Consider the following 14332-nt stretch of genomic DNA (forward strand, 5'->3'; position numbering starts at 1 on the left):
AAATACAACCTCGAGCTGGAACAAATGGATATGAAGATTGATTTCTTGCATGGGGAATTAGAAGAGAAGATCTAAATGAAGCAACCAGAAGAATTTGAAATAAAATGGGAAAAGAATAAGGTTTGCAGGTTGAAGAGGTCATTGTACGATCTAAAACAGTCGCCTAAGTAGTGATATAAAAAGTTTGATTCTTACATGATGAGTCAAAGGTTTACAAGGAGTGATTATGATCATTGTGTCTATGACAAGATACTGAGTGATGAAAACTTCATCATCTTGGTATTTTATGTAATGACATGTTGATCACCAGTGTCTGAGATCGACTTATTGAAGACTCAGTTATCAGGGACATTCGACATGAAAGATTTGGAGGTTGCGAGAAAGGTTCTCGTCATTGATATACATAGAGACATGAAGAGAATAGGCTTTGGTTATCTTAGGCAGGTACCTCGAGAAGTTATTATCAAGTATGGGATAGATAAGGCAAAGTCGATTAACATTCCCAACATGGCTCATTTTGAGATTCCTCATAACAATGTCTTAAAACATATGAGTAAATGTACGTTATGTCTCATATGCCTTATTCGAATGCGGTTGGCATATTAATGTATGTCATTGTCTGTACGAGATATATCACATGCAATTGGTGTTATTAGCAGATATATGTCTAACCCTAGAAAGCAACATTGAGAGGCAGTTAAATGTCCACTTTAATATATTTAAGGTACACAAGAATATGCCTTATCTTTTAATAAATCAGGGGCCAAATTAGTAGGGTATCTGAATTCTGATTACGCTAGCAGTGTGGAAAGTAGATGGTCGACTTCCAGTTACTCGTTTATGCTAGTAGGTGGAGCATCAGTTGGATGTCGAAGCTTTAATTTGTGGTGGCTCTTTGCACAACTAAAGCTGTGTATATTGCAGTGATGGAGGTTTTTAAGGAAGGTGTTTTGTTGATGGGGATGATAAATCAGTTGGGGCTTCAACAGAAGGCCGTGCCGGTTAATTGTGACAGTGAAAGTGTGATAAATTTGGCTAAAAATTACATTACTCATGTATTAAACACATTAATGTTCATCATTATTTTATCCAACAGGTGCTTGAGGAAGGAGGTATGACTCTAGAGAAGATTCACATCAGCATGAATCTGGTGGACATGCTCACTAAGGTGGCTCCCACAGAGAAGTTCAAATTATGTGCTACTTCTCTGGACTTGGCGAAGGGGTAAATAGAAGATGGAGGATGCACAAGAAACAATGGTGGATCTATGATGCAAAGTAGAATTAGAAATGCGAAGAAAAGAAGCTATGAAGAGTGGCGATTGAAGACATGGTGGAGATTGTTAATTGATGCTTTAAATCCATAAATTAACAGGTCTTTCAATGACAGTTCGATGTCATCATAGTAGACTTCGATGTCATCGGAGTCTTGCTCAATGCCATTGAGAAAATTTGAAAATCTCATGTTGGTTGTTAGATACTTTCGGGTGTCCTACTCGATGCCATCAAGGGGTTCGATGCTATCGATGATACGTCAATGCCATCAAAGTCAGTAATGAAGATTTTGAAATTTTGAGGTGATTAATGAAGATTCAAGTGCCAATGATATAAGAAAACTAAGTGCAAAAGAGAGAGAAAAGGCTAGCAGAATCACAAAGTGTGATAACAGAAATAACGTATTGTTCGGTCCCACTTGAGGTTGGTTTGGTCTAAACAAAGATGCATAGAAAAATCCAGCAAGAACTGTGATTTTTAGAGATAATTCGTCTCGACATTCGGTCCGACTGAAACCATGTTCAGTGCCACCGAATGGTGGTTCGGTGCGACATGAGGGAGATAAACACTTCAAATGGATTTTGAATAAATTCTGCTTCAACCTAGAGACTAATTAGGTGTGACCAAATTGAAATTTGGTACAACCAAAGCATAACAAAAGAGAGTAAATTTGAAATCGGTTCCAAGTCGGTGCAGATTTTTCTTTTTCAAGTAATTAGTTTGATTGTTAAATAAATTCATTGATATTTGGTTTGAATGAAATTTTTTTTATATTTTTTATATTTATATTTTTATTTTTGATCCATTGTCAACAACGGATCCGTTAGATGCTTAAGAAAGCTAAGAGAAATTTCTTACATATTTTGCAAAGGATTGATCTATAAAATCCATTAATCTATTATAAACTATAGGTACAATAGATGCCTTGAATTCCATATGATCAATACTAGAATACATACATCATGGCCCGATGGAAATGGCCGCACCATCTTGGGTGAGGCAGGGGCCTTCGGGACACCCTTCAATTAAGGTTAGGAATGGGATGGGCCTCGATAAGGCAAAGTCAATATTTTGAGAAAGTCTTGCTCAGTCAGACATGCCCTGTCAACCAAAATGAATCAGCCCAAGATTGTCAGGAGCAGATTAGGTGTGGCCCACACGGTGTTACCCTAAATGTGGGGCGCACCTTGATGTATCTATTGTATATCCGCACCATCCACCTATTTTGGTAGCTCATTTTAGGGCATTAGCCCAAAATGAAGTAGATCCAAATATCAGGTGGACCACACCATAGGAAAAAGTGGTGATTAAGCATTAAAAACTTCTTTGGGATCACACAATTTTTGGATTAAGCTGATAGTTGCCCTCCCTTCATCCAGATTTGAGTGACCTAATCAACTGGTTTGATGGTAAATAAACATTACTATGGACCCTACGAAGTTATTATTGGTGGGAGTTCAATCACCATTGTTTCCTATGTGTGGTACACCTGAGATTTGGATTTGCTTCATTTTTTTTTCCTCATGCCCTAAAATGAGGAAAAACAGATGGACAACGTGGATATACAATACATACATCAAGGTGGGCTACACAGACAGGGCTGCGAACTGTGTTGGGTGAGGCCATGGCAACACCTAATCCTCTCCCAAGCTTGCCTATGGCCAGGCTCATCTTCGATGTTAGGCCATAGAGCCAAAAAGCAGCCACTACAAGAAAAAGGGTCGTAGCCGACCGATGGACCAACCCTTTCCCGGCGGCCAGTTTTAACGGCTACCGGCAGGGTTCGTACATATAGAGAGAAAAAAAACAAAAAACAAAAAACAAAACCGTACATAACCTATCTCGACTCTCTCTCTCCCTCTCTGCCGCTCTCCCTCCCTCTGTCTGCCGCTCCCTCTCTCTCTCGCACGCTCTCCCTCTCTCTCCCGCTCCTTCTCCATCTCCGGCCCTCTCCCTCTCCCACTTCCTTTCCCTCTCCGCTCGCGCTCCCTCTCACCCTCCCTCTCCCTCTCCCTCTCCCTCTCCATCTCCCTCTCACTCTCTCTATCCCTATCTCTCTCTCTCTCTCAAAACCCTAGTCCTCTTTCTCTCTTTATCTCCTCGGCCCTTTGCTGGAACATCAGGTATCTCTCTCTCCGCTCGATCGAGGGGCCCATAGTGGTAGGGTCCCTTCAAACATCGTCTCTCTCTCTCTCTCTCTCTCTCTCTCTCTCTCTCTCTCTCTCTCTCTCTCTCTCCTTATCTATTCATATCAATTTGGGCATTTTTTGGCATTTTTTAATCCTTCATGTAACATTGTGCAATGATTTGTGTATTGGGATTTTTTGAGTTTCGAATCCCTAATTAGGGATTTGTAGTGTCGATTCCCTAATTGTGGATTAGCGTAGAGGTACTGTCTAAGAGAAGACAGTCATGTATCAGAGGTCCATTTGCATGAAGATGCTGATATGGGCTAGAAAAGTTTTGGATTCCTTCGTCCAGGTCTATTTGACCTAATTAATAGGTTGGATGGTAAATAAAGATTACAGTGGGCCCTGATCTCAAGATGCCTATGTCTACTACTTGTATGAAAGTTGTTGCCAGATTGATCTATTGCCTTTTCCCTCACTGTAACAAACGTTTATCATGCTCTGGGAATAGGCACTTAACTTACAGTATTCTATTTATAATCCTCTGAAATTGTAATCCAAGAGGACTACAGACCCTGATTTGAACCATCCACTTTATCATTATTTTAAAGAAAAGCTTATGACTCTCGCAGAGTGTGATGGATGATGAGCAAGCACTTAGAAATTAATAAACTACATACGTGGCATACTAGTTACATTAAACCGTTCAAATGATAGTATCAAGTGTAGATGTATCATGAATAAAAAATTAAGCTTAGTTGATTATGTGACTACTAGATTGGTGGACATTTATTGGATTAGTTTAGAATGAAAATATCCAGCAGTCCTATTTCCACAATCAAGTGTCTATGAATAAGAGGTTAGGATTGTGACTTGGCAGTAGTATCAAGAATCCACAGTCTGATGGGTATCATCTTTGAGATACATCCATCTTCTGCACAATGCAAGAGATGAACAGTGGATCTCCTATATGTGTTGCTGCATGTACAAGGACAGAGTTCCTGATTTCTAAGAAAAAAAAAAAAAAGAAGTTTCGAAGATTCATATCCATTCTCACAATATAAATAGCTAGATTCAATCCAACTAGTATGCATAAAATCACATTTTAGCTCCCTGAGATCCCTAGCATGGTTGTATCAAATGAATGTCACTCAAGCATGATGAAAGACGCACTATTGTAAAAGGATGGAAGCAAAACACACATGCATATTATATACATATCTATCCCTGTCTTGTCACTCGTCCATCTCAGCATCCTCATTTCAGCTACACTCATCCTATGGACATGTTGTCCTTATCTGCCCAACATTCTGTGTCATCAGGCATGGCTGGTCTTATAGCTATCATATACCTTCATGAAAAATAAGCAAAAAGACTGTCTACCTTCAACAACTCATCTCTCCCGCAACCTTGCAGCACCTGCACTTTCCTCCTCGTCCTCTCTTGCAAAAGGGGGTTCACAACCTGCCAAGAGTTAAGTAACATCCCCATTAGCATGCAAGACAGGCTATGCATTGTTGAAAAGAAAAGGAAAAAATATAAATTTTTTAGTGAATTAACAAAAAAAATTAGATTTATAACCAGTGGATAATGAGCATGTGGACAGCATGTCTCCTAAGGAAACTCTAAAATAGCTTTTAGGTGAAGGCTACAATGTGGCATTTTAACTTCTTTTGTCCAAAAATTGAAAATGATGGTTTGCATCTCTTCACTTTCAAGGAAAGAATCTGGAAAAGCATGAAAAGAGTGCCATTTCTTGAGTTTCTGAATTTTCACTTGGATTAGAATTCAGCAAATGAATGGAAACATCACAATGTGGCTGATTCTACAGCTTTTTTCTTTCCTGAGACAAAATTTATCCAAACATGACCTAAAATATAACCAGAAATTCAATATATATATATATATATATACACCAGAAAATCGGATTCAAGGAAAAGCATGGATACTCACCTTCCAAGACGCTGAAAATATATATGGACCATTAACTATATAATATGTCTCCATCTTCTCTGGATAATTCAACTCATCGATAATAGATATAATGGTCAATAGCTGCAATGACAGAGCAAACAAAGAAATCTTAACAAGCTTTCCATTGATTCACAAGCAGATAAATGGAATGTAAGGTTTTAGAGCAAACATGTTTAGATACAAATATCCATATTTAGGTGAGAAACTCAATACCAAATTTCCTCGTTTACAAAAAAGAATAAACAAAGGCATGTTCAGAACTACAAAAGAAAAAAAAAAAAAAAGAACAGTTCAAAAATTTCTATCAAGATTCACAAGTCAATGCTAATTGCTATGAACCACCTTTGAAAAAAAGCATCAGAAAACACAGCAACATTGATGTTCCTTGATTTCCTCCAAACCAATTTGGAATCCTAATGCAGGGCTAAATCCATGACAGATTTTAAAATAGCAACTAACAAGGGCACAACATTTTATCTAAAGAAATGACATGTCGAGCACATGCATCTGCCACGTGGATACACATTAGAATACCAGTCTCTCTCTCTCTCTCTCTTTTTTTCTCAGCTATATCTATCTACTGTTCACCTCCAATTTTAATTTTGACATATAAATCTAAATAACTAGATACAGTTTTTCATATTCTATACTTGCATAATATGAATCATTATTTGATAATGACAAGCACTTCAATATTACCAATGAACTGCTTGGATGGGTCAGTGTATCTAGTTTTATTGGGTCATTGTAGCAGACAATTAGATTCCATGCTGACATTCCCAAATCCTCCTTTGCTAATTTAAAATCAAGGATACAGTATACCTGGTTTTCAATTTTGTAAAAGTTGCATGTTTCAGTGATAGACTGTTGGTCTGATGTATGGTGTGTCATAACAGCCATTACGTAAAGGTAACGGTGGCAACCATCACATAACGGCCGTCATGGAAAAAAATGACCTGTAAGGGCTGTTACAGCTCCCTGTAAAGGCCTACCTTGTTGAAATAACTCCTTCAGTTGTTCTACCCCAGAGTTCCGTGCATCTAATTTAATGATATGATATTTATGTTGTGCTATTTTTTCTTCCTTTCTCACAGGCATTTAGAGAGGATTTCTTAGAAGACAAGCTGAAGCCTTTCTTCATGTCAAACCCAATGCCTGAGACCATATATAAGTTGTAACATTTTACTTCCAAAGTTTTTTTTTTTTGGCACCAAGTGTTATGTTATTCTAATTTGGCAGATCTAATTGTTCGATCCATGAAGTGAAAGATGGGGGCTAGAAGATGGAACATGATGATGGTAGGCTTATTACTATATTTTCTGCTCCGAACTACTGTGACTAGGTAATCAAATTGCATGTAGGTATCTCTTAATTATGAATTACGTTTGGTTGTGTGAACATTTTCTGGAATGTGCCTGACTTCTTTTGTCGGGGTTATTATTTACAGCGTTCTATATCAGTACATTCTTAATGATTTTTAAACTTTATTAGATGCTTTAGTTTCTAGGCACTTGAAATATATGCTCATTACGGCTATTTTTCATGTTTCTTGTATTTGAAGATGCATTTAACATCGGTTTTCTAGATATTTATCATTCTTTATTTATCTATGTAGCTTAGATCATTAGCCCTTCCATTCACAGTATTGGAGTGGACACTTCCAACTGCACCTCGGCCACTTCAAATGGGCCTTCTAGACAATCATCATTATTCTAGGTGCCCCTGTTTTCTGTCCCAGGGGCACCCAAAATCCCTGTGCTGTATAGGTCATTCTTAATGAAAGTTCCTCTTTTTGAAAAAAAAAAAACTATTGTTCGTTCACTTTGATTATCGATTGGTGGTTTCACTGAATTCAAGCCTTGTTTCTGAGCATCTTTGAGCCTATAATCATTTTATAATGCTTCTTCCTTGAATTTGTTTCCTGATTAAAGTCATCTTTGTTCTAGGGTGGCACTACAATTCATACATGAGATACAATGCAAGGCATAAAAGAATTTCGATGCAAGTAGAGACAGATCATTACCAGTCCTTGGTTTTGGAGCTTTTATTGATGAGAGTGCTAAGGTAAGTTTTAAGAGCGAGAAATGTTGAACAATATTCTCATGAATAGGATAGAGTGTTTTTTCAGTGGTACACGCAGATGCCAATGTGGCATAGGTGTGTGGTCTGGGCCATTCATCAGGTAGCGCCCTTCAGAATGTTTGCTTGGAATTTCGTGTTATATCGGTAATGGGTTCATTCGTCTCATTAACTTCTCTAACAGTTGTTGATGTTAGTTTGGACTGATTAGCATTTTCATATTACAGATGAGATTTAGCAAATGAACTAGAATTATTGACTGTTGGCGTTTGGCATCTATGAATGTCCTAGTGTGAGAATGAGTTCATGAAGCTGTTTTCAGTTTGGATAGGAATAGTGCTCTGGGTCCAGATGGCCATTGACGTGATTGAAATATCCAGGTCAAAGCTTTTCACCTATGATGATGTTGTGGAGAGAGTTGCTCGCCAACTTGGCTTGGATGATCCAACAAAAATTAGGCTTACTTCTCACAACTGTTACTTTCAACAGCCTAAGCCCCAACCCATTAAGTTCTAGGGTGTAGAACATTTGTCTGACATGTTGGTCCACTACAACCAGTTTGTCCATCACAGTGCCTTCCGCTTGTCTTATTGTTTTGTTCATGCTACTATATCTGAGAAATTATATCCAATAACATGTCATGAATGACTGGAATTTTCCAAGTTCATTTCTTTTGGTGCAGACTTCTGATATCCTGTATTATGAAGTGTTGGACATTCCTTTGCCAGAATTGCAAGGCTTGAAAACTCTGAAAGTTGCTTTCCATCACTCCACTAAAGATGAGGTGAGATACCAAACCATGAGAGTCATCTAATTCTGGATCAAGTACAAACTTAGGTGTCTTTTGCTTTCTTTTCAGGTGGTTATTCACACTACTAGATTGCCCAAACAGAGTACTATAGGGGATGTAATCAACCTCTATGCATTTGCATGAGCAGCGCACCATCGTTGATCGGATTGACTACAATATACAGAACGTTGCAGCTTCAGTGGAAGAAGGCTTTAAATAGCTGCAGAAGGTACTCCCTCATGTGTTTGTTGGGTGTGCTAAAACCTGCAGTGGCATCCCATTGTCATCACACATCTCCCTGTGGAAACCCCTCTCCTAAAAGTAGCTAAGAGCGCCTCTTAGAGGGAACCTCCTGGGAGTGGTTTTAGCACATCTGCATAGGCATCCCCAATCTAGAAATGGGATACATCTGCTAGCCCCAAAACCCAGGGAAGGCAACTGCATGTACCATATTGCCTTCAGAGATAGAGCGCTATTACGCCCATCAAAATTGCAACATGCACCTGCATGCGTCATTGCCTGTCCAAAAGCAGAAAATCTTGCCCTAACCAAACCTGCAGTATGCTCCTGTGCTCTCCACATGGACATGTGTTTGACTTTTGGTCTGTTTTTCTGAGGGTGGAAGCTGTGATCACCCAATAGAGGATTCTCGTGTTTTTCCACACGGCAGGAACCCTGCTAGTTCCTGCCCCAAAACAGCCTCCTCTGCTCTTGTTTCTCATCACATCACACTCCTACGTGTGTCATGTGGACGGTATGATATCTAGATGTGGACACTGAAACAGCCTCGAATATGGGAACGGGGATACAATTCTCTTCTCAAGAATCCAAGATATGGATATGGGTAATATCCCGTTTGTAACATGATATTCATATTTAGTACTGTGATGAAATAAATGACCCAATTCTACTAACTCCTAGTTTTATTAAGAAGGCTAAGACCTTGTTTGGGAGATGCCTAAAGGTGAGTTCATCCCATTTTTGTTAACAGTAATTATGTATTAGAGATCAAGATCTCTAATACATGATGAGTTCATGTCAATAGTAATCATGCATTAGAGCACCTCTCCGCACTTTCACCTTCCAAATGGCAACTATCCCCATACAGGCCCTATATTTGCCATGCTTAGTGATGTTCCTCCAAAGAACGTTCTCCACATCCATCCAGTCACATGCACCATCCATACACATCATCCTTTGAATGAAGTTTCTCTGGTTTCCTGAGAATCAGTGGCTTTCTTTGGGATATGAACTAATGGCTTGCATGTCGTGGCCAGGAATGTAAGTGTTCCCACCAAATTAGTATAACCCCATAACTGGTGATTTTTTTTTTTTAATTTTTTAATTTTTTTTTTTTAATTTTCTAAATGTTGCCATAACATGTGATAATGTGGACTTATGCATGTGAATGTTTACTTATTTGTTACAAATCTTAATTATTCCCAGTAGTTTAGATGTGAAATTTGGCGGCAAGCACAACGCATATATACATGCAATAGATGTATGATGGGAAACCCTTCCCATGCACCTAGTTGGATTCAGACACATGGGAGGTCCACACCATCTGGACTGTGCGTTTGGACCAGCTCACTCTTCTTGATCTTCCATTGGCTGCTGGGTGCCTACAATTGTTTTCCGTTGGTCCCATGCTTTCAAGCTTGAGGATGATAATTCTCATGGATTATGCATCTATTTCCTTGTGTCTGTGTGCGTCTGTGTGTCTTCGCATGTTTGCCACTATTGGAGATATGCTTCTCTATTATACAGTTTCATATATGAAGCTTGACTTGCAGTCAGAAAGAACGCAGAGGAAGGGGGGAATGATAATGTGCGCGACAATACTCGTCATCCTCTGCTTCATTATGTTGGTGCTTCTGGTTCTCAAGACGATATTCTTGTGATCCTGTGTAATATCAATCTGAATCCGATCTCGAATGGAGCCTTAGTTTCAGTTGCAAGAATCGCAAAAGCGGATGGCTGTTCTATAAACACATGGAGTTCATATTCACCCTTCCATTGGCCAGTGCGTGTTGTAGCGGGGAAAGCTGATTCAGCGAGTCAGGTTTTGAAAATGTAAACAAGATTCTCGTACAATCATCAACTCCAAATCTAGAAAAACCAATAGCAAGCAGACAGGGATCCTAAGACAACTAATCTAAGGCCAAAGGCCCACAACTAGCAACAAAGCAATCTAAAGAGACTGGACCCTGAGCATGAAGGCAGGCTCAACAAGCTAGCTGAATCAAATCTCATAAGAGCTCTTGGTTTCAGACATTTTTCGGCTCATGCCTAAATGATCATGTATTGCCTTTTTTGTATATACAGGTACTCATAAGAGCTCTGTGAGGAATCTGCTGGGAATCCTAAAAATACAACTCTTTACATATTTGTAGTGGGATTTCATCGCTATGTTCTTGAGTTATTTAGTAGTTTTGCTTGATTAATCTATAGAAAAAAAAACTAGGATGTGGGTTACCTTTTCTTTTCTTCTTTTTTTTTTTAAAAAAACTTTTTGATAAGAAAGATTTTCTCTATTGCTACGGATTGTTGGTGGCCAGGCCTCTAAGCTACGGATTTAATTCGTAGCAAAAGTTTAAAGAGCTACGGTACCAATGGCTACAGTTGTACTGTAGAACTAATATTTAGCTACGAATTCTATCCGTAGCCTTTTAAATGTAGCGGCGGCCAGCACAACTGTCAGTAAAGGTCCTGACAGCCGGCAAAGCCTTTACCGACTGCGGCTTTACCGGTTGTTAGCTGACCGCGGGCAAAGGATTTTGTGGCGGTTTTTTGGGTCTTTGCCGGCGGTTTTGACCGCCGGTAAAGGCCATTTTTCTTGTAGTGAGCCCAAGTTAAAACTTAGGTGGGCCACCCCACATGAAATGGATGGAAGGTTAGGCGAACCCATAGAATAAAACTTCTCTAGAGGTTTGTGTGGTTTAGCATGTTGTTTAATATACTCATGTGTCATCCAAGCCACTCATCAAACACACCACACCAAGATTAATTAAGGAACCTAGAAGAGAATCAAGCCATTTGTAACTCAAATAGGCTACGCCACATGAATTTAGATGTTTTAAGCATGATTTAACATGTTCTTTGTGGTATTGCCCAACTGAGTTTTTTAATCAGATTGAATCTTGGGTTCAATGGTGAACACAAGGCAACACACATCACGTTGGCGCCAACAATCAGTTGATACAACTACAACTTTTGGTGGTGCACTTTTGGTGGTGCAGGTTCTGTGCAAGTGAACCTCATTTAAGTGATGTGTGCATCAAATCCATCCAGTTAATTTGGTGAGCTTTTGGATGTTAGGCCATGTGCCCAAAAATTAGCATGATTGGAGACTCAAGTGGGCCACACCATGGGAAACCACTAAGAGGGCATGCTAAACTAATAAGTCTTCCTAAATTTTTGTGGGGCCCACTGTGTCATATATATATATATATATATATCATCCCATCCATCCATCAAATGTGACAACCTAAATAAAGAGACACCAAAAATCACAAAACCACAATTCTCTGGTAGGCTACACCTACACCACAGAAATTTGAGAGATTTTATGCATGATTTTATATAGGCCCCTTTGGTGTGTCCCACCTGAGTTTTGGAATTGCACCAATTTCTTGCTCTTCGGTGAATATTATGGGGGCACACATGATGGAGATGTGGATTTGGAGCACATCATGTGTATCTAGTGCCACTACAAATTATGATTGTACTAAGACCATGTCAGAAGACCTCATGAGTATGCATATATATTCAAGTATGCCTAGAGAAGGTGTCAGGTCCAACCAGTTGGACCACAACTTACGGTCCACCCAAAGGATAAGTTCTAAGCTATTTAGTGCATGCCAAAGCCAACCGATCCAATAGCTTGGCCCCACCATACCAATCCTCATTTACCCATTAGGAGGATTGTAACTTGTGGTCCAGCTAGTTGGACATGAGACCTCATACATAGAAGGTTTCAAGGCTCTCCTATTGGACCATAAGTTATTGTTCACCCAGATAAAAACTTTTAAAATGTTACGTGTGACATCTAACCCATCCAATAGATTAGAAGGTCCATGAATATCATCCAGTGGAAAATCTACCCTATCTACTCATCAAGTGGGTGAAACCATGGAAAATAATGTCTTAACATTCATATAAAGAAAAATAATAACATGGCCCACTCGAACTCAATGCTGGATAGATGATATTTACATAGTGTGATCCTCATGTGGGACCAAGCAATTGAATGGATTTTGGATGTTACAAAGATTTAACAGGCCAGAAGTTATCATCTAGGTGGATTGTAACTTATGATCCAACTGGTGTCCACTCATAGAATAGCTTTTAACTTTTCGCGTGCTTGTGACATCTAACTTGTCCCATAGGTCCTCCTATCATGAGGATCACCTTAAACAAAGATCAGCCACATATATTTAGTGAGTAGACCACTGGTAATTATTTTTTTTCACGAAGCCCACAGTGAGGTTGCTTTTGGCACTAGTGAATCCTTGTGGTGAGTCCAACCCATTAAAAGGGTTGGAATATGTTGCATGAACTTAATAGGTTGGAGGTTATCAGTTAGGTGGATTCTAACTTGTGGTCCAAACATTTGGACTTGAAACCTTCTCATTTATGTATGTTTGTTAGTAACAGGGACCCACACACACACACACAGAGAGAGAGAGAGAGAGAGAGAGAGAGAGAGAGAGAGATGTCTCACATTTATAAATGAGTTTTTCTATTGCTATCAAGTTGGAGATGTCTCACATTTATAAATGAGTTTTTCTATTGCTATCAAGTTGCTTCCACTTTTGAAGGATGAAGGATGGGTAGCTAGAAGATGGAGAGCCGATTGCCCATTAGTGTTATATCTATCAACGAGAACGGGGTACTTCTGAATTATGTCATATGCTAAATCTGCAAAGTTTGCAATATGAAATTTATAAGCACATGCATACCCTATGTATTGTAGAAAAACACCCGTACATAACTGATGCAAGAAACGTAAAATCATAAAAGATAAGAGCCAAGCCAAAACTCCAAAGCCAAGGAGAATATGATATAAATGGCATAAAGATTCATATGGCTCAGCAATATACCTATGTGACATAGCAGCAATATAGAGTTTTCTTCTTTACTTAAAAAATAAAAATGAATAGTATGAAGCATACCTCTCTCTCTCTCTCTCTCTCTCTCTCTCTCTCTCTCTCTCTATTTCACTATACAATCTCTCACTAATTAGGAATCACCCACAAGAAAGAAACACATCTTTCTCTTTCTCATGTGTTCCTTTATGTAGTCAACAAATCATAGAAAAAGTTACTTAGAAGTTTAAGAAGCTAGGCTTCAAGTTTTTTAGAACCAAAGAGTAGGAGTTATTTTCTTAATAGGAAACACCCCTATGTGTGAATGCATTTCATGCATAATCATGCCACCACCTTAATATTCTCTCACTTGAAGATTAATTTCTATAAGTGTTAAAAAAATTTCCAATGACTGCTTTTCAAATATATATCATCAATCACAAGGTAACAAACAAGCTTGAGGGAAGTTCTATACCAAATAAATTTCTCCATTGTAATAGGCTACGTCAACATCTCAGCTATGTTGTTGGTGGTGTGGATTTTTTTTTCAAAGAGATTTCTTTATTCTCAGCCACATTATGAACAAAGTGATGCTATACATTAATGTTCTTTGTCTAAGTATAAAATATTAAAAAATTATCTAAGTGTAAAGTGCTCTAACTATCATAATGAATCACCACCACTTTCTTACCAAATTTTAGTTCTTATAGTAGCCTCTTCAACTAAACACTTCTTATGCATGCTTTTACTCTATTTTTCTTAGTAGACAAGGTCATCATTGACTGTAATATTGACATCCAACTAACCGTACCACCAACCAAAAAAGAAGATATATCTTGTGATATATCTTCTTTTATCATGGTCTCCTATATATATATATAAAGCTTTAAATTTTACCACTTATAGCAAATAACCATCTTAAAAGTACCTTCAAGTAATAAAGGATCCACTTCATTGCAATCTAATGATTTCTACTGGAGTTTAATATGTATTTATTGG

The 14332-nt window shown here is 38.5% G+C and overlaps 1 protein-coding gene across 1 annotated transcript in view; it reads right to left on the bottom strand.

Moving 5' to 3' along the window:
- LOC131217511 (uncharacterized) overlaps nt 1-14332 on the bottom strand; it is a 159231-nt gene that overhangs the window by 68948 nt on the left and 75951 nt on the right. Inside the window, exon 2 of the mRNA XM_058212448.1 lies at nt 13017-13166. Within this exon, the coding sequence (XP_058068431.1) occupies nt 13017-13166 (150 nt within the window). The remainder of the gene's footprint in view (nt 1-13016; nt 13167-14332) is intronic.

This window comes from Magnolia sinica, chromosome 10 (assembly GCF_029962835.1).
Source record: "Magnolia sinica isolate HGM2019 chromosome 10, MsV1, whole genome shotgun sequence".
Lineage (NCBI taxonomy): Eukaryota > Viridiplantae > Streptophyta > Magnoliopsida > Magnoliales > Magnoliaceae > Magnolia > Magnolia sinica.